We start from the raw sequence: 22577 nt of genomic DNA, 5'->3' as shown, positions 1-22577 counted from the left end.
ATTTCCAAAGTTTGATGGGTCACTAACTGTTTTGGGCCCTGTGAATGAAAGTTTCAGCTCTTTGCTTATGCATTTCATTTTTTAAGGGTACGTTTACACGACAACGATGTACTTAAAACTGAAGTATTTTTCCTTTGTTCCTTTGTACAGGCGACAACGTTGTCAAAACAATCCGCAAAAAAAAAACGACGACTAAAAACACTGTATAATGCTGCCAGGCCAGTAGGTGGCAATGTCATTTTGTAAGGACACAGCCTATAGACAGAACACTTAATATTAGGGGTGTAATGGTACGTGTATTCGTCCTGAACCGTCACATCTTATGCCCTGTCCCAAATGGAACCCTAAGCACTCGCGGTCTTCCTCTGAGTCCGCACTTTCATGACGTAATGCCGCTTTGACTGTCGGGACGAAGTCTGCTGCGGAGTCCGCATCAACCGACATTTTTCAAAATATCTTCTTTTGTGTTCAGCAGAAAAAAGAAATTCATACAGGTTTGAAACAACTTGAGGGTGAGTAAATGATGACAGAATTTTCATTTTTGGGTGAACTATCCCTTTAATCCACTAAAGGAGGCTGAAATCGCTGATACAACCTTTAATATGCATGTGCACGACGCCACCGTTTTCATAAATGTGCGTTATACGCAGACAATAACGGTATTTATTTCAAAAACTTGCACTTTGAAACCCTTTTTTAAAAGTTTTCAGGCCCACAAAAAGCCATTGTCGTGTAAATGACCGGATAAAATGCATAAAAGGTTTTCAGTTTTTAGATGAAAATGTTGCTGTATAAACAGCCTCTATAGGCCACTGATCATGTTACCATTTTATGCAAACAAAAATCAGCGCGCTGCCACTCCGGCTTACCAAAAAACATTTAAAAACATTCAGGGTTTTTAAAAACGAATAATAATTTATTAAATAATAAATAATGATTTTATAAATAAAATTGTTTATTCTTTAGTGAAGTGCTTTATCTGATCGTGCACCTGCCTAAAGTTTTTAGATGTGTGCATAATACAACTTCAAAACCATTTTATGCAAAACCAACACTAAATGTTGTGCTTAATACAAAGTTTATTGAAATGAAAATGTAAAAAATAAAATAAAAGACCATTCAGTTCCAATGCTGATGTCATTTCAAGCACTTAACCCTGGGTTAACATATATTATTTTAAATCCGCATTCTCCATTATCGTCATGTAAAGGTCAGTTTAAAACCACGTCAATAAATGGAGTTCTGGAAAAACAAACACTTTAGCATCATAAGCAGCGTAAACTTCTGATGGCAAAGTTGGAATTGAGATAAAAGTTTGTTAGACATTGTGTGAGTTGCAACAGCTTTTCTTCAGTAGATGGTTTGATTTTATTGCGCAAATCACTTCCTTAGACTCTCATTTCCTCAATTTGATAAGTAATGTTGCAGTTTCTACTGAAGACAGTGACAACCAATCATAAACGTGTCAATGCTTGCCCCATTAAATATTCATGTGCTTTGAACAGTTACAGGAACAATCAGATGCAAGTTTTCAGCACCTGAGGGTTGAAAAACATCCAAGAGAATTTCATTAGGATGAGAAAAAAAAACACAGGCTCCTTCCGTCGGGTGCATAAAGCACACACACATTCATTTATTATACGATTTTTAGCAGCATTGCACACATTTTGACCTTTGGGAACAATAATGTGCCCCGCTGCTGTATGAAGGAAAACTTCCTCGGGCCATTAGTGCTTTAAACACGTAATGATGCAGTAAACAAACTTAATGTATGAAGTGTTATTTTTTCCTAAATGCTATTGGCTGATTAAATTTAGAGCTGTTTAAGACAGAAAAGGCCATCTGACGTCCCCCTCTGAGCTCAGCTGTCTCTTCTACTGAATGAACAAGCTGGGGCTTTTAACGAGCCTCATTAACCAATCAGAACAGAGCAGGGTGGGGGAAGACAAAGAGGAGCAATTACCACAACGACTATGATTCACACACTCCATCCTAACAGCCCAGAATAGACAGCGCAGAGTGCTCAAATGCACAGGAATTAGTCACTCGGGCTATTTAGATGTACAGCACTGCCAGTGTGTGTGTGTGTGTGGGGAAGACAGTGAGAAACAGAAGGAAGTGAGAGTTTGAGTGTGTCCACTTTAAAACAGCTGTTTTATTTGGAGTCCTGGTGTGGCACTAGGGTTTCGTGTGCCAGAACATTGTTTTCAGTTGTTGCCGTATCAGTGACACTACATTTACATTTATGCATTTGGCAGACGCTTTTATCCAAAGCAACTTACATTGCGTTATCCTATACATTTATATATAGGTATGTGCAATCCCCTGGGATCGAACCCACAACCTTGCGTTGTTAACGCAATGCTCTTACCACTGAGCTACGGGAAAGCTGTCTTCTCACTAATGAGAAGATGATTTCAGAACAGTTTCCTGTCGCTGTGAAATATAAAATGGGAAATGAATAGAAGAGATCACAGTACTAGCACTGCACTGCATACTATTTATCAAATAGTACATCAAACATTAACTTTTGGCGGCCGGATCAAATAATGAGGTGAAAGAGATGTCACCTTTGGTTCAGTCGTCACACTGGGCATGATTGCATTGTGGGATGCATTGGGATGGCATTCCCAGCGCAGAATGCTCTATTGTATTGTATACTGCACATATTGGTAAATGTGGTACATTCAATGTGAAAAAGTAGTTGGTGTGCTTATTTGTATTGAATGTGCACTTCAAATCATAAAAGTATATTTTAAAAAACTGTACTTGCAGATAATATAATATTAATGAAATAAAAGGCCACTGAAGTGTACTTAAAGTGAGTACACTATCATGAGTATGGGCCCTATTTTAACGATCTAAGCACGTGGTCTAATGCACAGGGCACAAGTCCACAAGTCCGAATCCACTTTTGCTGGGAAAAATGGTCGGCGTGTGCGGTGCATGGTCTAAAAGGGTTGTCCCTATTCTCTTAATGAGCAATGGGTGTGTCTTGGGCGTAACATGCAATAAACCAATCAGAGTCTCATCTCCCATTCCCTTTAAAAGCCAGTTGCGCTCATGCTATGGTGGATTCGCTATTTACATGATGGAATTTGCAAGTGGAAAAACTGAACGCTTCTTTAGCGAGGAAACGGATCTGCTAGTGTGCGAGGTTAAAGCGAGCAAGCAGACCCATAAGGGACAAAGTGTACGAGCACACTCTTTAAATAAAAGTTGCATTTAAAGTCCCCATGTGGTGAGGTCTTTACTGTAATTTATATGTCTATGTGGTGTTTTTAATATGCGTTAAGACAAACCATGTGTAAATTTATATGTCAATACCATTACTGAGTATTTTCTCCTTAAAACTGCAGTGAATCAAGGACTCAAAAACACGGTTTGAAATCGCTGGTGTTTCTGACGTCACAAACTACCTTGTAACCAATCAGATCAACGTGTGATCGACAGCGAGTGGATCTCTGAGCTGGATTGAGTGAGTGGAGGCGGGGCTCATTTGCATATTCATAGAACTAAATGAGGCAAGGGTGTAGAGTTACATTCAAGCTATTTTAAGGTGTGCATAATTTTTTTACAAGGAAAAAACTTTTAAATGTCATTTTGTGATAAAATATGAGTTTTAAGTGATAAAATGATTGACTACAGGGGGACTTTAATTTAAGTTTAAACCACAATACATTTGCATTTAAAGTTCCCCTGTAGTCAATCATTTTATTCCTTTATATAAGATGCAATTACATGTCTGAAAACAATACATTTAGTTCACAATACAGTTTACTCTATTATTTCCATAATAAGTACTCTTTTTCAAAGTATACTAAATCTTTTTCACAAGGGCAAGGCAACTATATTCAAGGTATACATTTTGCAAATATATGCATCAATCACGTGACCTTGGTATTGTTAGTGCACCTTATAGGGGTAGATAATGTATAAGATAATGTGCAGTTTTTCTGACAGTGAGTGTATGTAGGCACAGAATACATACTTCATACTGCAGAAATAGTGTGGTAGCATGCATTTGAACAAAGCCATTATTATTATTCATTATTATGTTCTGCTGTTACAGATGAGCACATATAGTACAAGTTAAATTACACAGATGAAACAGGAAGCAAGCAGCATTTAAGACAAATGCAACAGCATTACACACTCGTCTGGAGGAGCTTCAAGTGTGGGGGCACTTCAGATTAACAGCTGTGTGTGTGTGTGTGTGTGTTTCTGAAGTGGTCTTATATGTGATTAGTGTGATCACCACACATTTTCCTGGTGCGTGTGTGTTTGAGTGACATGCGATCTCGGGGTCTTGAATTCAAACGTGTTGCTGTTCGTTGCTCTCGCCCACACGTAATTACATAAGCTTGCCATCTGCTGTCACACACATGCCTGCATGTATATATTTAAGAAATATTTGCATGTATATACTGTATATATATTTATACATATTTTATATATAAATAACAAATTTTTCTTAAATATATACATGCATGTGTGTATAATTATTTTGTATTTTGTATTTACACACAGTACACACACATATATTATGAAAACACAAACTTTTATTTTGGATGCGATTAATCGCGATCAGATTGACTGGACTGCCAAAAGTAAATACTTTTTTTACACTAAATGCAGTTTTAAAATGCAAAGAACTGTATTTATAACTTGCTCAGTCAGGTCATGTGACCTCCACACTGGTTTATTTTTACATACTACATATATAGTATATACTGTGCAGTAAGCAGTATGCTAGTACTATATAATGAACATATGTTCAGTCACATGCTCGCTCACATGAGTTTGCCGTGTGTGTGTGTGTGTGGTGCTGATAAATGAGCTGGGAAGTGAAACACACATCTGAAATGATGGAGTGCACGGCTGGTCTGTTGGTTAATGATCTGGGCTGGTAAAATAAAGGTCTCACGCAGGGCAAGAGTTGCTGAGATACGATCCTGAGTGAGAAACAAAAGCTCCAGGGAAGCTGTTTTTGCAGCACATGCAGTGCTTTAGAGCAAAAGACCTCTACTGCATGACAAATCCTCAAAATAACTAATAAATTAGCAGCTGAAAATGTTTTTGTTCTTCAGTATCGTTGAAACTAGTGGAACAGAAATTAAACTCAGAGTATTCGTCCCCAAGGCCAGACTCTTCCATTTAAAGGTCAGGGGCCTCATTTATAACCGTTGCGTCGAACAAAACAGGCCCTGAAAGAGGCGTACGCCACTTCCCACGCATAAGTTGTGCTTTATAAAAACTAACTTGATGGGGAAATTTGTGCACCTGCACGCAAACTCTGACCAATGCGTACAAATATTTTGGAGACGGAGCAGTTTGGCGACACCGATGGTGAGCTGAGGGACTGACGACAGATGAAGGAAATACACTTTAAGGGCCCTTTCGTACATCCGGCACAATGCAGCGCCAGGCGTGACGCGAGTGTTTCTTGCTAGTTTCAGCCTGACGCTGTTATCATTTTCACATCCTGCGCCACGTTGTTTAAATAGCAAATGCATTTGCACCCATCTTTTTCGCCCATGGGCGGCTGGTCTGAAACCGATGTGTGTTCAGGCGCATTGTGTTGGCGCGTTGCTATTTCGAGGAACTAAAATAGACTGATACTAAGCAAATACTGCTGGAATTGAGATAACGTGACGGCACATCCGTATCTCATATTTTCCTAATGTCTTGTACCATTAAACATGGTATCACGTGGATGAATATGCATATGCAAATGATATGCAGATGAGGATATGCATAGTAAAACGAGGCGTTGTAAGCTCCATATATAGTTATTTCGGGGTGGAGACGCATGTGCGCACAATCTTCCGCTGACTGGGATTTATAAAGGGAATTTTGTGCAGGTTCTGGCGTACAATCGGTTTTATACGTTTTTTGGCATACGCCACTTTTGGCTTTCGGGTGCACGTACACTGCCTACGAACAGTTTTAGAAATGAGACCCCTGGGCAATAACATGTGAGTAATATCTGTGTTTATAAAGCTCAAATCCATTGACTGTTCAATCTTTTCGATTGGCTGCAGGCGACGTCCTTCACATCAATACACTTTCAGTCCTCTCCACAGAGAGAGATTTTTTTCATATATCGTCCCCTGCTTTCTTTCTCTCTGCATTTTTGTTTATTTATATATTTCATGAATGCTTTGGATTTGTCAAGTCATAAGGGCACAGAGTGGGACATTTTTTTTATATGGCATTGCACTGCTCTACATGAGAGGAGAGGAGCCAGGGGTATTTATGATGCCAAGTCTTTAAAAGAGAATGAAAACTGGATAATGGAAACTACCGCCCACTTCTACACAAGCCATGGCATGTGTATGTGTGGGGGTGAGAGCAAGACATTTGTTTGAGTGATGGGAAATTATACTGACGCACTTTCATTCATATGTTTATCAGTCTGTTGCTGCTTCAGAGTTTGAATATTTTTCTCCTGAACCAAAACTATTCTTACGTAAATTGTAAAATTCAATTCAATGCGCCGATTTACGTAAGAATGGTTGCTTGAACGATTCGCACACAAGCTCATTCTGCTCCTGTGTGATGAATGAGGCTCATTGTGGAGTCTGGTGGATATTATGAGCTCTGATATGGAGAAATACAATTACAGTCTTTATTCAATGGCGTCGTATTTAACCAGTCAACCAATCATAACAGATCACAGTCAATTTATGATTCAGATAAAGTGCAATATCTCAGACAGTCGTCCATAAGACGGAAGATGTGAAAAGAAACATAGCGGTCCGCGATTAGAAGATCATTTACTGTTTTACACATTCTTTAGATGTTTGTTAAACAGGTTTGACTTATGGCTTCTGACTTATAGATGTTTTTATTTGTTTAAAAGAGACAATTAACCAGCTTTCCTGTAGCTCAAACAGTAGAGCATGCGATGTCAGGGTCATGGGTTCGAATCCCAGTGAAAGCATGATGATATGCATGCCTTGAATGCACTGTTAAAATGCACTGATAAAAGCAGCTACCAATTTTGAAGCCCAAAAAAAGCGCATCCATCCATCATAAAAGTAATCTATACGACCCCAGGGTGTTGTAATAAAGACCTTCTGAAGCGAAGCGATGCGTTTTTGTTAGAAAAATATCCATATTTATAACTTTATAAACTATAATCACTGGCTTCTGGTAACGTCCGTACACAAGTCTGGAGAATCGTGAACCGTCAGGGCTGGCCAACAAACTCAAGCTCCTCCCACATTTCTCTTTAACTCTCGTTTTAGACTTCGTGCCGGTTATGTTTCGCTCTATCCTCTGTGCTTCCGCATTCATCAATATGTCATGCGTCGGGTCAGAGGTCACTCTTCCGCCTGTACTCGACTCGTGTACGGCTGTTACGGAAGCCAGTAATTATTTTCAGAAAGTCTTTATTAACCCCCTGGAGCTGTATGGATTACTTTTATGATGGATGGGTGCACTTTTTCTGGGCTTCAAAATCCCAGTTACCATTCACTCCCATTATAAAGCTTGGAAGAGCCAGGATATTTATTAATATAACTCTGATTGTATTCGTCTGAAAGAAGAAAGTCATTTACACCTAGAATGGCTTGAGGGTGAGTAAATTATGGGATATTATGGGATAAAAATTTGGGTGAACTATCCCTTTAAGTTCTGCTTTTCCAAGTAGGAAAAGTCAAGAGTCATTAATTCTCAGAGACGGGTGGACTTATTCCATATTTTTAATAATGACTGGAAAGATTTAATACCACACCACAATGGTTTCCATGTCAAGAACAAGGGAGAAACCAAAAATTTGTACAACTGTAAGCATTTTCTCACATTTTTATTTTCCCCACAAAGCTGCAAGAAACTGGAATATCAACAAATGTCAACAAAAGTAATCTTCAGTACCACGTCAATGATGATCAACAATCCACAGAATCTCTACATCAGAGAATCAGCAAACACAAGTCCCAATATATAGATATAGATATAACCAAAATATAACCACTCACTTGAGAGTAAAGAATTATACACAAAAAAGATGTTAGCACTTGAGATGGAGTCACAGAGTTGGTTTCAGTCATGAACCTGTGCGAACGCTAAACGATTGTGTTTCACACAGAAGCACTAATAAACGATCTCATGTACTCCAGCAAGCATCATGAAGTAGCAAAATGTAAACATCAATGTGAGTCTAATATAGGCAGCAACATTGACATTCAACCCAGAGCTCCTACAAATGTATCTGTCATGCTCATAAACTCACTTAATGAAGAGAAAACCGCTAACAGAAACTGAGAAAATGAAGAAATCGCCTTCCAGGGGTAGATTTATCAATATTTCACAGGGTCTTTCAAGCTTCATGTTTTTGATCTCGCCGAATGAAATTTAAGCCTTTCCTGACAAACCGCAGCTGCTTCCTAATGTACCGCAATAAATCTGAATAATCTCTCCGGCTGCTTCTGTGTACCTGGCGCAAAAACACTGAAGCTTATTACCAAAATGACACACGTGTTATATATCATCTGGAATATTACACACAGGTTTATGATTTAATACGACCCCTGATTTATGTTATTATTACGGTAGACAAAAACAAAGAGAAAGAATGAATCACGCTGACCACAGTATTCTCTCACAGTATAGTAAGATGACGGTTCAGCCAACCGAGTTTAACGTGATTTTAAAACCTTATTCTGTCGATCATTTAAAAAAAATCGCCCTGCTAGCAAAATGTCGTCTATTAGACGTTGAAAAGACGTAAATCTTCAACGTCTAATTACGACTTTTCAACGTTGAAAACAGGTCGATCTTCAATGTTTTGATGGAGTATGTAAAACTCTTTACATTTATTAGAGATAATAATGAACATGGTTTGGTAGTTTTTTTTTTCTCTGTTATTTTAGCATGTATAACAGACTTATCCTGTCTTAGATGATCAGTTGAAAACACGTAGTCAAACAGGCCGGACGAAACTACTTAGTTGAAATCACGTCGTAAACCAGTCCAAGGCGGGTATTCTCAACTTATTTTCAACCATATTTCAACGTTGAAAGACGGTAATTGTTTACTGGGCGATACTTAGAAAATAGCATCGCGCGCACAGCGTCCGTTGTTACGTCAGCAGATCGCTCATCTAACAAACACTATCCTAATCAGTTTCAAACGACAAACAATGTGTTTGCTCACACTGATCTGCTGCACAGTCATAGAAGATATTTGATTCCTCATATACAGTTATGCGCAGCAGCATTTTCGGACCAGTGAGATCCCAGATAGCACACGTACATCACGGAGACGTCTATTTGATGTGCGTGTTTACATCTGGAAGACATATTTTTTAGTGTTTGCTGACATTTCCTGTCAGATGTCGAATAGACGTTTAGAAAATGTCTTTAAGATGTAATGATTTAGAATGTATGTTAAACTGACATCTTAAAGATGTCTATCAGATGTTAATAAACAGCAGATGCTTTCCAGATGAAGTGATCTTTAACAGACATCTTGCAGACGTACATGTGCTATCTGGGATGTGGCAACACCGCAGAAAAACACTTACCGGAAGAGATCGCTTTATCGTGTCGTGCCCGGTTTAGGAGACTGTTTACACTGGAAGTGACTGTCATGGATTTAGCATCATATACTCATTATTATTATGTTAAAGTATTGCTACAACATATAGTTAGCTGGTCAGTACTTAATTAAATATATAACAAAAATGAATTCACTGACGTAGGCCTGGATATGCAGATTATGGACGCTTGTTTCCACCACAGAAAAAAAGAAGAAAAAAAAGATAATTGCAATTTTAATCACGAATTCTGATTTCATTTCACGCAATTGCGAGTTTATATTTTACAGTCTTCGGACTTTTTTTGCTCAGAATTGCACTTTTTTTGCGACCAATTGGTAGAAATACCATCAGAATTGCGAGATGTTAACTATAGCAATAGCGAGAGAATGAAAGTCTTTAAGGGAACCTATTATTCCCCTTTTCACAAGATGTAATATAATTCTCTGGAGTCCCCAGAATGTGTCTGTGAAGATCATTTATAGCTTGTCAAATTTGCCCGTTTGGTTGCGAGAAAAAATAAGCCGTTTTGTGTGTGTCCCTTTAAATGTAAAAGAGTTGGTGCTCTGTTTATGATTTATGGGGATTATAAAAAAAGGAGTGGGTGTATTTTTACCATTATAGGCTGCTTGTTTACACACTCTGTGGACACACATCTCTGTTCAAACACCTTATAAAAGTGAATTTTGCATATTTGGTCCCCTTTAAAAAATACTTTATTTCCCACATTTTTTTTTATTCCGTGGCGGAAACAAGCTTTCATGGTTTTTAGTGTAGACAGAAGCATTGATTTAAATGCGAGCAATCTCGTTTTGAAACACGTGTCTGGTGCGTAGATGCGGCCTGAATCCCCGAAATATGACGTAGTATTGAGACGGAGGAAGATTTCTCATTCACAGAAAGAAGTTTCAGTTTGATTAGAAAACTTCTGAAGCCGATGTGCTTTGTATATGCGTATGGTTTGTATTGCTTTGAGTCCCAAAGTCTGGTATATTTATAATATATATTTATAAAAAGAATACTCATCACCATAAAAACGATTCATATCATCATGTTACGAAAAACACACATTTCGCCACACCTTCTCCCTCCCCCTCCCCCCTTTGGCACTAAAAGCTCTATTAGGATAAATATTACTTGTAAATTTCTCTTTTTGTTTTTCATATAATTGCTAGACACTTGAGTAGCCTCACATTCATCTAAGCACGTTCTGTACACAAGGGAATGGTAAGAAAAGACATCTTTAGACTCGTAAAATCTTCTGTTATTTCGTCCTCGTGTAATCCGTGTAAAATGACTGCAATTTGTTCAGCTTTAACAATAAGACACTGTCAAAACTTTACTAGACTTGTTGCTGTCCGCATGCCCTTGATATTTACACAATCAATAGGAATGATCAATCAAAATGATTAGAATGGCTTCATTGTGAACACATAACTCATATCATGTATGATTCAAAACTAGATAGATAGATAGATGGATACATGGATAGATAGATAGATGGATGGATAGATAGATAGATAGATAGATAGATAGATAGATAGATAGATAGATAGATAGATAGATAGATAGATAGATAGATAGATAGATAGATAGATAGATAGATGGATGGATGGATGGATGGATGGATGGATGGATGGATGGATGGATGGATGGATAGATGGATGGATAGATAGATAGATAGATAGATAGCTAGATGGATGGATGGATGGATGGATAGATAGATGCTCAGGAAAATAAGCTGTTTAAGATTACATAATAAAAGCCCTTCTGATAGAGAAAAGTATAATTTAAAGTCAACTTGAAATGGAGTTTGCTGCCCATTATAGGCCTACTTCTGTAATGTGACATAATTTATACATTGTTGAGTTATTTTTCTTTGTGACTAACGTGCACAGATACATTTGTTCAAAAGAACACCAGAAATGTGTTTCAAGAAAGTACACATTTTCATTTCATGTTGACTTTGACTGGACCAAAACGTTGTTGACTGAATGATCTGATTTGATACAGATCAATGATATGAACCACAGTGAACTGGTTTGTTAGGGGCGATATGATGTCACTTCACCCACTACCATCTTACAAAATTGAATTTGTGTCTGTGTAGTTCATGTTCAGAGTTTCATTCACTAGTTTGCCATTAACAAAAAAGTTAATAAAAAAAGTACCATAATATTCTTGGAAGTACCTTGGAGTAGCCATGGTATTACCATCTGATACCATCACTATAACATGGTACCACAACGTTTTGGCAAGGTGTGTTACAGGATCTGGCTCCAGCGTTTGGTCCCACAATTAAAAAAAAAAAAAAAAAAAAAATGCAGGAAATTTTTATGAAAACATGTCCAGGTCACAGTTCACCCCAAAATTAAATACAATTAACCTGTTTGACTAAATGATTTGACTATGATTGACTAAATGAATTAATTAATGTATTTTAAAATAAATATACTGAATAAATACAAATAAATACATCTATTTGTTTATTATTGAAGGATCTAAGGATTCCCCAAAACAATCTGTGTGTGTGTTACTTTAAGAGAGCAAACATTTAACACAACGTGTTGTTTTACTTTGTTTTTTCATGATTACATTTTATAATCATTGGTCATTTATGTAGTTGTCATTTGATTTATCATTTAATAATTTATTAATAATATTATTTGATTTATATAATTTATGTTTTAATATTTATTCATAATTCTATTATTATTATTAAATTATGTCTTTTTATATTTTATATTACTTATTTGACTTATTTCCTTGCTCTTGCGATGCTTGCAGGGATTCGGCGTCCGGGGTCAGATCTGATTTGTCTGATATTTCTGACGTGGAGATCCATTCAATCTAACAATGCATAAAATCTATTTATTTAAATTTGTACAAATAAATCTATATTTATTTTTTATAAATAAACCTAAATGAATAAATGGCTGCCGCTATTGCTTATTGGGACAATAAAGCCCTCCCTACACTTTCCCCAAACCCTATCTGATAAACACTTTATTATTAAACACACGTTAGACACTTTATTTCCACTTATTGAATATTTTCTACATTTCTATTGAAAATAAATGCCTTTCCGATCTGATATGAGATGGGAAAAGGGAGATTGGAACTCGGGTCGATTTGCGTCAAAACTTTCTGTTATGCGTCTTACCCCTTTACTATTGCTACAATTGACAATCCAGCATCTTCCGTAGTTTTGTCTGGCCCAATCAGATGTCAGTGGGCGGAGTTAGTGTAAATAGCCTCTGCCAACAAGGCGTGTAAATACACACTCCATTAATACATATATTTTAGCCAAAAGAAATTAAACCTGTTATTCATTAAGCCTAAAATCATTGCATTGTGACATTATTTTCAAAAATGACCACCTATGATCCTATAATAGGTTTAATTTTCTATAAGCAGAATTTTGGGGTGAAATATGTGACCCTGGACCACAAAACCAGTCACATGGGTCAATTTTTTGGACACTGAGATTTATACATAATCTGAAAGCTTAATAAATACGCTTTCCATTGATGTATGGTTTGTTAGGATAGAACAATATTTGGCCGAGATACAACTATTTTAAAATCTGGAATCTGAGGGTGCAAAATCCCTTTAAATTTGTCCATTTTTGTTCGCAATTTTGCTGCATTCACTCACAAAAATAAATGTTTTATATATTTATGGTAGGAAATTTACAAAATATCTTCATGGAACATGATCTTTACTTAATATCCTAATGATTTTTGACATAAAAGAAAAATCTATAATTTTGACCTATACAATGTATTGTTGGCTATTGCCACAAATATACTAGTGTGACTTGTGACTGGTTTTGTGATGCAGGGTCACATATAATCTGGACAGCTTTCATTAGATTCACCCATATATGCTCTGTTCCTGAAAAAGGCAGGTAGAAAAATGGGGAAAAAACTGGAAGAATTAAGAGAAAAGGGAGAGAAAAAGGAGAAGAGAAAATCATGGACAATGACTGATGTGTCTGAATATCTGTTTCTATCTGAACATCTGTGTGTTTGCTCTCTCACACCGTCCTGTGGTACATCAAACAAAGCACTTTGTTCAAAGATTGCGTTTGAATCTTGGAAAGCATCGGAGACGTCACCTCGGACTCTTTAATTATTACAGTGTACCAGCAGTCGGGTACGAGCGAAGCAACATGTAATTAAACAGGCTTTTCCCTTTGCTGCCGTGTCTTTTTCCAGCCCTTAATAATCTCATTGTTTGATGATGAAAGGAACAAAAAAAGGCTTGTAATGTCCGTGTACGGGAACATCCCCGTGACGCAGGTGGATCTCCCTGTGTGTTCGTCCACCAACACCCTTTTGGGGGGACACCAACATATCGTAGTCATAGAAACAGCACTAATTAGATGAAAGCCATGTTTGTTTAAGGCCACTACCAAAACAGACCAACGGAACGCCAAACTAGACGAACGACTGAGAAACTACTGCAGGTCTGATGTTGGAGATATTCAGGTTTTGCATTGGTCCGAAGGTGAGAACATGTAAACACACACACTCAAGCCGTGTCCGTCTCCGGCAACATTATTTACGCCATTTAGCGCTCCATTCTTCATTCTGTTGTCCGCCATGCTGGTCCTCATAATGAAGACGAACTCTGGCTGTAGTGTCGGAGCACCAGGCAATCGTATTTCGGGACAAGCGGAAGTGCGGACATTTCGGCATCCGAAGCAGGAGAACTTGGCGAGGCGCTTCCCGACCCGACGGAGTCCCTGAAGGGGGAGGGCGGAGTCAGAGCTAGCAGTTCCTCAAGCTCAAGCTGATTGGACGGCGACTCCATAACCGTGGACACGGCCACTTTAAGCTCCTTCCCACTGGTCGTTGGTGACGTTTTGAGCCGCGATGAACCAGAAAGATGGCAGGAGGGTGAGGGTCGACCCACGTTAGGCTCCACCGGTGGGAGGGGCTGTATTTCGGCATAGGTCGTCATGGTGGACGGCATGGAAATCTCTCGGGACAGGCGGTAGGCCGGAGGGCAGCAGGGTTCCTGTGCGTGAGCGTGAGCAGAAGCGCTAGTGGATAAAACCGCGGTGCTTCCCGGAGGAGAACTGGTGAGCATCATGCTGTTGAGCTCGCTGATGTTAGCGGTGAAACGGTTCACCACGCAGCTAATCTGCTCCATTAGCGAGCCCTGCGACGCACTTCCGCCGCACGAAACGTTACCGCGATGCTGAGGCTGACACATGTACGTGGAGACGCTCATGACCTGGGAGTCATTGCTTTGCGCTAAAGAAATACTCGCTCTTTGGGTCACAGTGCTGATTGGCGAGGGTGTCTGGGGCCGGTAGGTGACGGGGTAGCGCTCCTCCGCTTCGGTGACCTCGTAGAGCATCTTGTTGTTACTGTTGTCGGTGTTGATGTCGCTGCCTCCGCAGTAGCGTCCCTCAGACGTTTTGGAGAAAGGTTTGATCACGGCCGTCTGATTGTTTTCGCGCTTCTTGATGTGGAACGAGAGACGCTGCCACAGGTGGTTGCCTTTGGAACTGCACTCATTCTGGGCCCAAGTCACCGACTTCCCATTAGAGCTGAAACAACAATTAAAATAATATTTACTGTTAAAAATGGTTGCAATAAAACTCTATCTATCTATCTATCTATCTATCTATCTATCTATCTATCTATCTATCTATGCATGTAGTATATCTGAACACAGAGATTATGTGGTAAACTATCAGGTAGTGTTGTCAAAAATACAGACTTCAGTGCCAATTCAGTACTGAAATTAAAACATTTTTACGATACCAGCATTTCCCTCTAGCATTTTGAGCGCTGTTGAATGGATTCTTAAACACCTCTGATTGGCCATTGTGTTGACGCGCTCAACATATGTCTCTGCTGAGTGCAATAAGCAGCGAAAAATAACTCAATTTAGTCCTGAGGGGCGGCTTTACGGGTGTGAGCACTTTGGAGTCCCACGCCGAAATTCAAGCCCTGTAACAGCAACATTATTCATCCGGAGCGAAATAAACGAGTGATTGAAGGGAGGCGGGTTTGTGCGTAGCTCGCTGTTTGAGAGATGAGAGAGAGAAAGCACAGCTGCTATCATGTATCTATTCTGTGGAAAATTAGTATTGGAAGCATTTCAGATATTTCAGTATCGAAATGTATCGCTATTTGTGACAACACTACATTGCATTTAGTTTATTATTTCAGATGCCTTTTTTAAAAGACTACAATTGAAAAATGTATATTATATATAAAATTCAACCTTACAAAGTGGCTAGTAGGAGTTACACGCCACGGCTGAAATAGACCTGTATTTGGGGGGTGTTAATGTCAAGCCCTGCGTGTACATGGATGTGGGGGCGGAAGCATCAATATAGGGGTGTGGTCAGTTTGGGAAGGGGCGTGTTTGTTTTGGCGATTTCAAATATCAACAGCGTTTACCAGAAATCTCTACCTGCACCTTTAAAACATCCGTACATTCATTTCTATAATCACAGGTTGTCTAAGGTAATCACTCTCTTTTTATGGATGTCAATAACTTAACAGCCCTATCATTACCGCACAAACAAGACGTGTACTGAGTGTCATTACAACAGCAGAGCAACTCAATTCATTTTCACAGAGCCAATGCATAAAACCTGAAATTTTAACACTACTCTTTTCTTGCTACCCAGCAAGCAATAGCTTTCATTTCACCGTCTAGGTTAACTATAGACCCGATATAGTCTGGCTATGAGTAACCCACTTCTAGCCAAAGTAACCTTGAATTTGGTTACATGTCGTTTTTTTGCCAAAATAACTTGGGAGATGAATGATATTCCATCATGTAAGCAAAGTAAACAGTAATTACAAGGTGTTTGGTTTCATTTCTTCACTTATTTCATTTCTTTAAGGGTGTAACGATACCCTCATGTCACGATACGATACTTATCACGATACGATATTATTGCGATACTCCAAGACATATGATAAAAGGTTAACAAAAAATGTACTGTTGATTAAAATGCTAAATTTGGTGTTACAATGTGGGTGTAAATGAATAGTCTTGGACTTGGTGCTGGAAACACAGGACAATGGTGACACCAGAATATAAATATTCAAGATTCTGAAGCTGAAAATACTGAATTATTTTAGACGAATATGCATTCTTCACTGACTAGATATATTTTAAATAATGTAGGCCACTTTTTACTGGTAACATAAGACATTTGGCATCACCAGGACCCAATAATATTCCCCCGTTGCATTATTACACATTATATACAACATTATATATATTATATATATATATATATATATATGACAAAATAACGCCAACATTTTCCTATTTACATGTTGTTGTATAGTCACAGCGTGTACAAATAACTAGGTCACATGAGACACAGCCATCTTATAACCGTATACATGTAAATAGGAAAATGTTGGCGTTATTTTGTCACTTATTGGGAGCAGTATGCTAGCTGGAGCCGTTCACCTCCAGTCTTTGTGCTAAGGTAGGCTAGCGCTGGGTGCGTCAGACAGAGTTACGGCACGCACAGAGATGAAAAGGCTATGTATGGACTTATCTAACTCTGGGGGATACGGTGAATAAGCTAAAGTCCCCAAAAGTCGGCGTGTTCCTTAATGTAGCACTGACACTTAAACTCTGAAAACTTAATTTTTTTCTCACACAGTAATTTTTACTTTGGGTGAACTATACACCCTATCCATATTGTTGCATTTTTGTATTGCGATATATTGTGACACGATATATTGTTACACCCCTAAATTTTTTTTATCATCTAATTGATGACTAGTCTATTCTTCGGCTATGGTTTAGACATCTATTACATTTTCACTGACAGCCCAAATCTTTCCTTGTTTTAGCCCTGACGTCTGGGCTGTGTTTGGACGGCTATTAGATGTCTTTTAAACGTAACATTGCTTGCTGGGTATGAACGCACCTCTTTTCTCTACGAAATGCAAATCTAGTATTTAATTGCTGCACAATTTAACACACACCTGAGCGTCTCTCCCGACGAGCCTCGTCTCTTCCATAGGTTGACCAGGCTGCTGGACCGGCTGGCCGCGGATGATGATTTCCCGTCTCCCACGTGCATCCGCACAACCGTCGACGTAGTGAACGCGCTGCGGACGTTCCTCTCCGGTTTAGCGAGGATAATGTAAACCTTCGGCGCAAACATGCAACACAGAGCCACGGTAGCGCTCAGACTGACGGAGAAGCACATGGTGATGGTCTTGTAGTTGGAGCCGAAGTAAATGGGTACGAAGGCCAGCCAGATGATGCAGGTGGTGTACATGGTGAAGGCGATGTACTTCGCTTCGTTAAAATTGGCCGGGACGTTGCGCGTCTTGAAGGCGTAGAAGGTGCAGCTCATGATGAGGAGGCCGTTGTATCCCAATGGCGCCACCACACCCAAGTTAGTGGTATTGCAGATGAGGTTGACCTCGCGGATTGAGGGATAAGCGTGGACGACGTCGGGAGGCTCCATCAAGAAAAGCGCCACGATGATGCCCAACTGCAGGAGGATAAGAAGAAAGGCGATCACTAGCTGGGCGCACGCACTCATGAAACGAGGTTTCTTGGTGCAGATTTTCTTTTTGCTGCCGGCCAGAATCCGAGCGATACGATTGGTCTTGGTGACGAGGGCCGAGTAGCTCATGGCGGGCGATAGGCCGATGCCCAGCCTCTGCAAGTAGCAGTAGATCACGTGAGGTTTCGCGATGAGACAGAAGGTGCAGAGGTATCCCAGACAGATCCCCGCCAGGATGATGTAGCACAGCTCACGACTTGACGACTTCACCACGGGAGTGTCGCGATAGATGATGAAGATGGAGGTGACGAAGAACGTGGCCATCAGACCCAAGCAGGAGAAGACCACGGCTGCGATGGGCTCAGGGTCGCCCCACCTCAGGAACTCCACTGGGATCGGGTCACATCCTAAAACAAGTCGAGAGAAAGAGAATTAGTAAGATTTTTTCCAAAAGATTGTGATTATTGGATACGAATTTTTAAAAATCATTATAAAATTCCACTTGAAGGGATAGTTCACCCAAAAATGTAAATTCTGTTATCATTTACTCACCCTCAAGTTGTTCCTAATCTGTATGATTTTCTATCTTGAAGAATATGGGTAACCAAACTGTTCATTTTCCTTACTTTGAAAGTCAATGAGGTCCATCCACACTTTGGTTACTGACATTCTTTGTCAAAAATTCTACAGTAAAAATTTTTTTTTTAAGTAAATAATAAACATACTATAAAATTCAATATACAGTAACATATATATTTATTATATAAATATTTACTATAAAAACTAAAATGTTTAAAATATCTGATCCTTTAATTTATATAATATAATATAAAATATTATACTTGATTATTGATTTAAAAAATATATATAGAAAATATAGAAATATTTTAGAAAACAAATAATAATTTTAGTGGATACGTAAATAGAACATTTATATTTATTATATAAATATTTACAATAAAAAAAATATATTTGTATTTTCTAAAATATAAGTATAATATCATAAATTATATTAGATCAAATATTATAAGCAAATATTTTTAAGATTTGTTAAAATAAACATGTTATACCTTTAAGAATGGCACTTTTCCATTGCCAGACAACTGTATAGTATATATTGACTTGCTATAATCATCTGGTGGATCATGCCATGCCAAAACTACTATACATAGCAATGTATCGAAACCACCTTACCCACAATGCCCTAATATTATGGAGGAGGGTGTTGCACTGGCATACATTAATTTAAAAAAGTGTAAAAATGGACAGTACTTGGTTATATTTGCTATATGATTCATATCATTCTATCTGATGGTATAAATAGATGGTATTAAAGTGTGTGGGCTGATCACAGCGAGACAGATTTGATAAGTTCAACTCAGACGATTTTGATGCTGTTAACCTTTTAGCTCAATGACTGTGTGTATTCGTTTTCTCCTGAAATTATTTATTGAAATGCATTTGCTTTCTATGGCACAAATGTCTCTCTTTCTTTTTTTCCCTTTCTATTAAAGGCAATGTGAGAGAGATGCAAACACGCATTTGGCAAATAAGTCGTTTTGGTGGTGATTTGGGATCCCAAACGACACTCCATGAAATGTTAGATTTGTGTTTGAGTATCCGTGTGCGTCCGGGGCTCGAGCACTTTACAGAATTAGATTTGCTAAACTGAATAGAGGCGGATAAAGCGTGTTATTGAACCCTCAACAGGCACAAGCACGAGCAGTGTATTCATGAGAATTGGGGGCAGAATTGTCATCGATCTGATCTTTGCAGTGGGTTTATGTGTCTGTCGACTCACCGGTGAGGTCATGGGTGGGCCAAGATCCCAGTTCACACGCGCGACACGTGTACTCATCGAAAACAAACTCGTTCTCCTTACAGGGAGTGCATGTCCAACAGCAGCTGACCTCTCCTTTACGGATCACCTGCAGATGAGAGAGAATCACGTGACATGCCATCATAATCTCATCAGGTGGTAAAGCAGCGATTGTCAGCTGGCGGGTCGTGACCCTGAAAGGTTGCAGTCCGGGGGGAAAAACAATACAATTTAGGAGAGCAAAACTATTAAAATTTTACGTTTAGCCATTTTATGATCCAATTTTTTGCTTTACAACTGCGATATTTCAGGCCATGGAAAATGGATAAGTTGTGTGTAGAATATTTTTTATATATTAAATAAAATATATATATTTATATATATATATATATATATATATTTATAATGAATATTAATATATATTACATATACATGTTTTAATTAATATTTTAAATACAGAATTTAATAATAATATAATTATATTTTACAAAATTAAATATTTATGTAGTAAATATAAATATTATATTTAATTTTATAGTATGTTTATTTACTATAAAATATTTGCATGTATTTTAAATGCATTGGATAATATTTATTAAAATATTAAATTAATATTCAGTCATTCATTCATTATTTTTATTAATATTAATTTAAAACATTTGATAAATATATATACATATATATATATATATATATATATATATATTATATATATATATGTTAACATTAAATATACATATTTTTCATACAGAATTTATAATATTATACTTATAATATTTGTATTATGTAGTAAATATAAATATTATAGTATGTTTACTTACTATTAAATATTTATTTCTAAAATATTTACATATATTTGAAATGTTTTGTATAATATTAATTAAAAGATTACATTAATATTTATTATTTGATTCTTTATTTTACATTAATATTATTTAAAACATTTGGGAATTTTTTTAAAATAAATATTTATATAGTAAATATAATAAACGCCTTTTTTATTGACATAAATAACAACAATAAAAGTCGTACTCAACTTTTTTTTACTTCAGGACTCCAATTTCAAGTGGTGACAATACAATACCAAACATTTTTTATTTGTAAAAGTTGTTGCAATAAGTAAACAAAAGGTCCTTTTATATTATTAGTAAGATTACGTTAATGTTGAAATTTTGGGGTTTCCAAATGTCTAATTCTAAAAATAATGAGTAAAACTACAAGGTAAATCAATTATGCCATATCCAGACATTAAATACAGGTTCACATGCAACTATAAATGTGGTTTGAGCCTTGATGTGTTTATGCAGGGAATTGTTAGATACAGAAAGCATGAAACCATCAAAATTTATTTAAGAAATCACTCAAATTATAAAGACCCAAGTCATGTGGTTTGGCCTATCCAGTAAAGTATTAACCTCTCAATTTCTATGTTTGATTTTCAATTTGACTTTAGTTTTTTTGCTCACTCACAACTTGATTTTCAATGTAAAACCAGTTGAGTTTACTTCTCACTCCAATACATGCCCACAATGCAATTGACAAATACATGATTACTGAGAATGAAACATTGTGAGTGTGACTGTTTCCTGACCTTGATTTGACCTTTATCGCAGGGTTCACTGCACACTGATTTGATGATGTCCTCTTTGTTGGGCCAGATCTCGTCGTCATTGATCTGCAGTCCACTGATGTCCCAGCTGCCCACGTTTGTGTAGTCAAAGTAATCTTTCCCCATCTTCTTGAAGTTCATGATCACGTAACTATGAGCCGTCAAACACAAAAAGCGCTATTGATTTAGTGGAACGGAATGAAGATGAAGGGTGAATTCATCAAAATGACTGATGCATTGATCCACTCATTGACTAACTGTCGGGTTGATGGATTGATTATCTTATTAATTGGTGGATTGGCTTATTGGTTTGGTCGTGGATGAATGAACGGAAGCTCATACCTCCCTGGCGAATCTCCGTTCTCGTCAAAGTAAATGTTTTCCCCGGTCACTCCGGTGAAGTTGGTCTTCATGAGGAACTCGAGGAGCTTGGCGCCGTCGATGGGCCTCATGGCATCACACAGTCCCACCACACCAGGACACAGAGATTTCTGCATGTTATGAAGGCCGTGGGCCATGCTGTAGATGGCGTTGATCACGAAACCCATCTTGGTGTCCTGAGCGTATTGCTGCCGCAGAGAATCGCGCTCTGAGAGAGGAAGAGATTGGGGTTAATGACAGATAACTCGTCTTTTCCTGCGCATACCCTGTAGGCCGGTCAAATGATGAACTGTACTAATTTGCTTATGTTCTGTGAAACTGATTTCATGCAGTGGAGAGACCCATATTTCCATCTCAGAGGGTGTCTTTATCAGGCTGAGAGATGTACAGTTCAAGCGTTTTCGATTGAATGCTAAAGCATTGCATGCTGGCTAAGGCTACGTTCACACTGCAAGTCTTTGTTCTTAGTTGTTTTTTTTGTACAGCTGTTCACATTGTTGTTTTAAATGTGACCAATATCAAATTCCAGTGTGAACAGATAATGGTCCTGAACTGGCACGCGTGCGCAAAAGAACAATAAAAAGACGTCACGCAGCATAATAATTTACCCCAAATTATTCATAATATAGGTGAGTATACAGTGCTTTAGTCTTGTTTCGGGACTCTTACTACAATCAAATCACAAAACACACTTCACCTTGTTTAC

General features: G+C 38.0%; 1 protein-coding gene across 2 annotated transcripts in view; it reads right to left on the bottom strand.

The window, feature by feature from the left end:
- Positions 1 to 12119: 12119 nt before the first annotated feature.
- grm5b (glutamate receptor, metabotropic 5b) overlaps positions 12120 to 22577 on the bottom strand; it is a 79895-nt gene continuing 69437 nt past the window's right edge. For both annotated transcript variants that reach the window (XM_082179939.1, XM_082179938.1), the window contains exons 5-9: positions 21833 to 22079; positions 21473 to 21641; positions 19864 to 19990; positions 17530 to 18469; positions 12120 to 15107 (exon numbers count right to left, since the gene is read on the bottom strand). In XM_082179939.1, coding sequence (XP_082036065.1) covers positions 14162 to 15107; positions 17530 to 18469; positions 19864 to 19990; positions 21473 to 21641; positions 21833 to 22079 — 2429 coding nt within the window. In that variant the 3' untranslated portion in view covers positions 12120 to 14161. The remainder of the gene's footprint in view (positions 15108 to 17529; positions 18470 to 19863; positions 19991 to 21472; positions 21642 to 21832; positions 22080 to 22577) is intronic.

This window comes from Leuciscus leuciscus (genome assembly GCF_965113295.1).
Source record: "Leuciscus leuciscus genome assembly, chromosome: 9".
In the NCBI taxonomy this organism is placed as follows: domain Eukaryota; kingdom Metazoa; phylum Chordata; class Actinopteri; order Cypriniformes; family Leuciscidae; genus Leuciscus; species Leuciscus leuciscus.
Note: the sequence above shows the minus strand (reverse complement) of the source record. Positions and strands in the feature narration are given on the sequence as shown.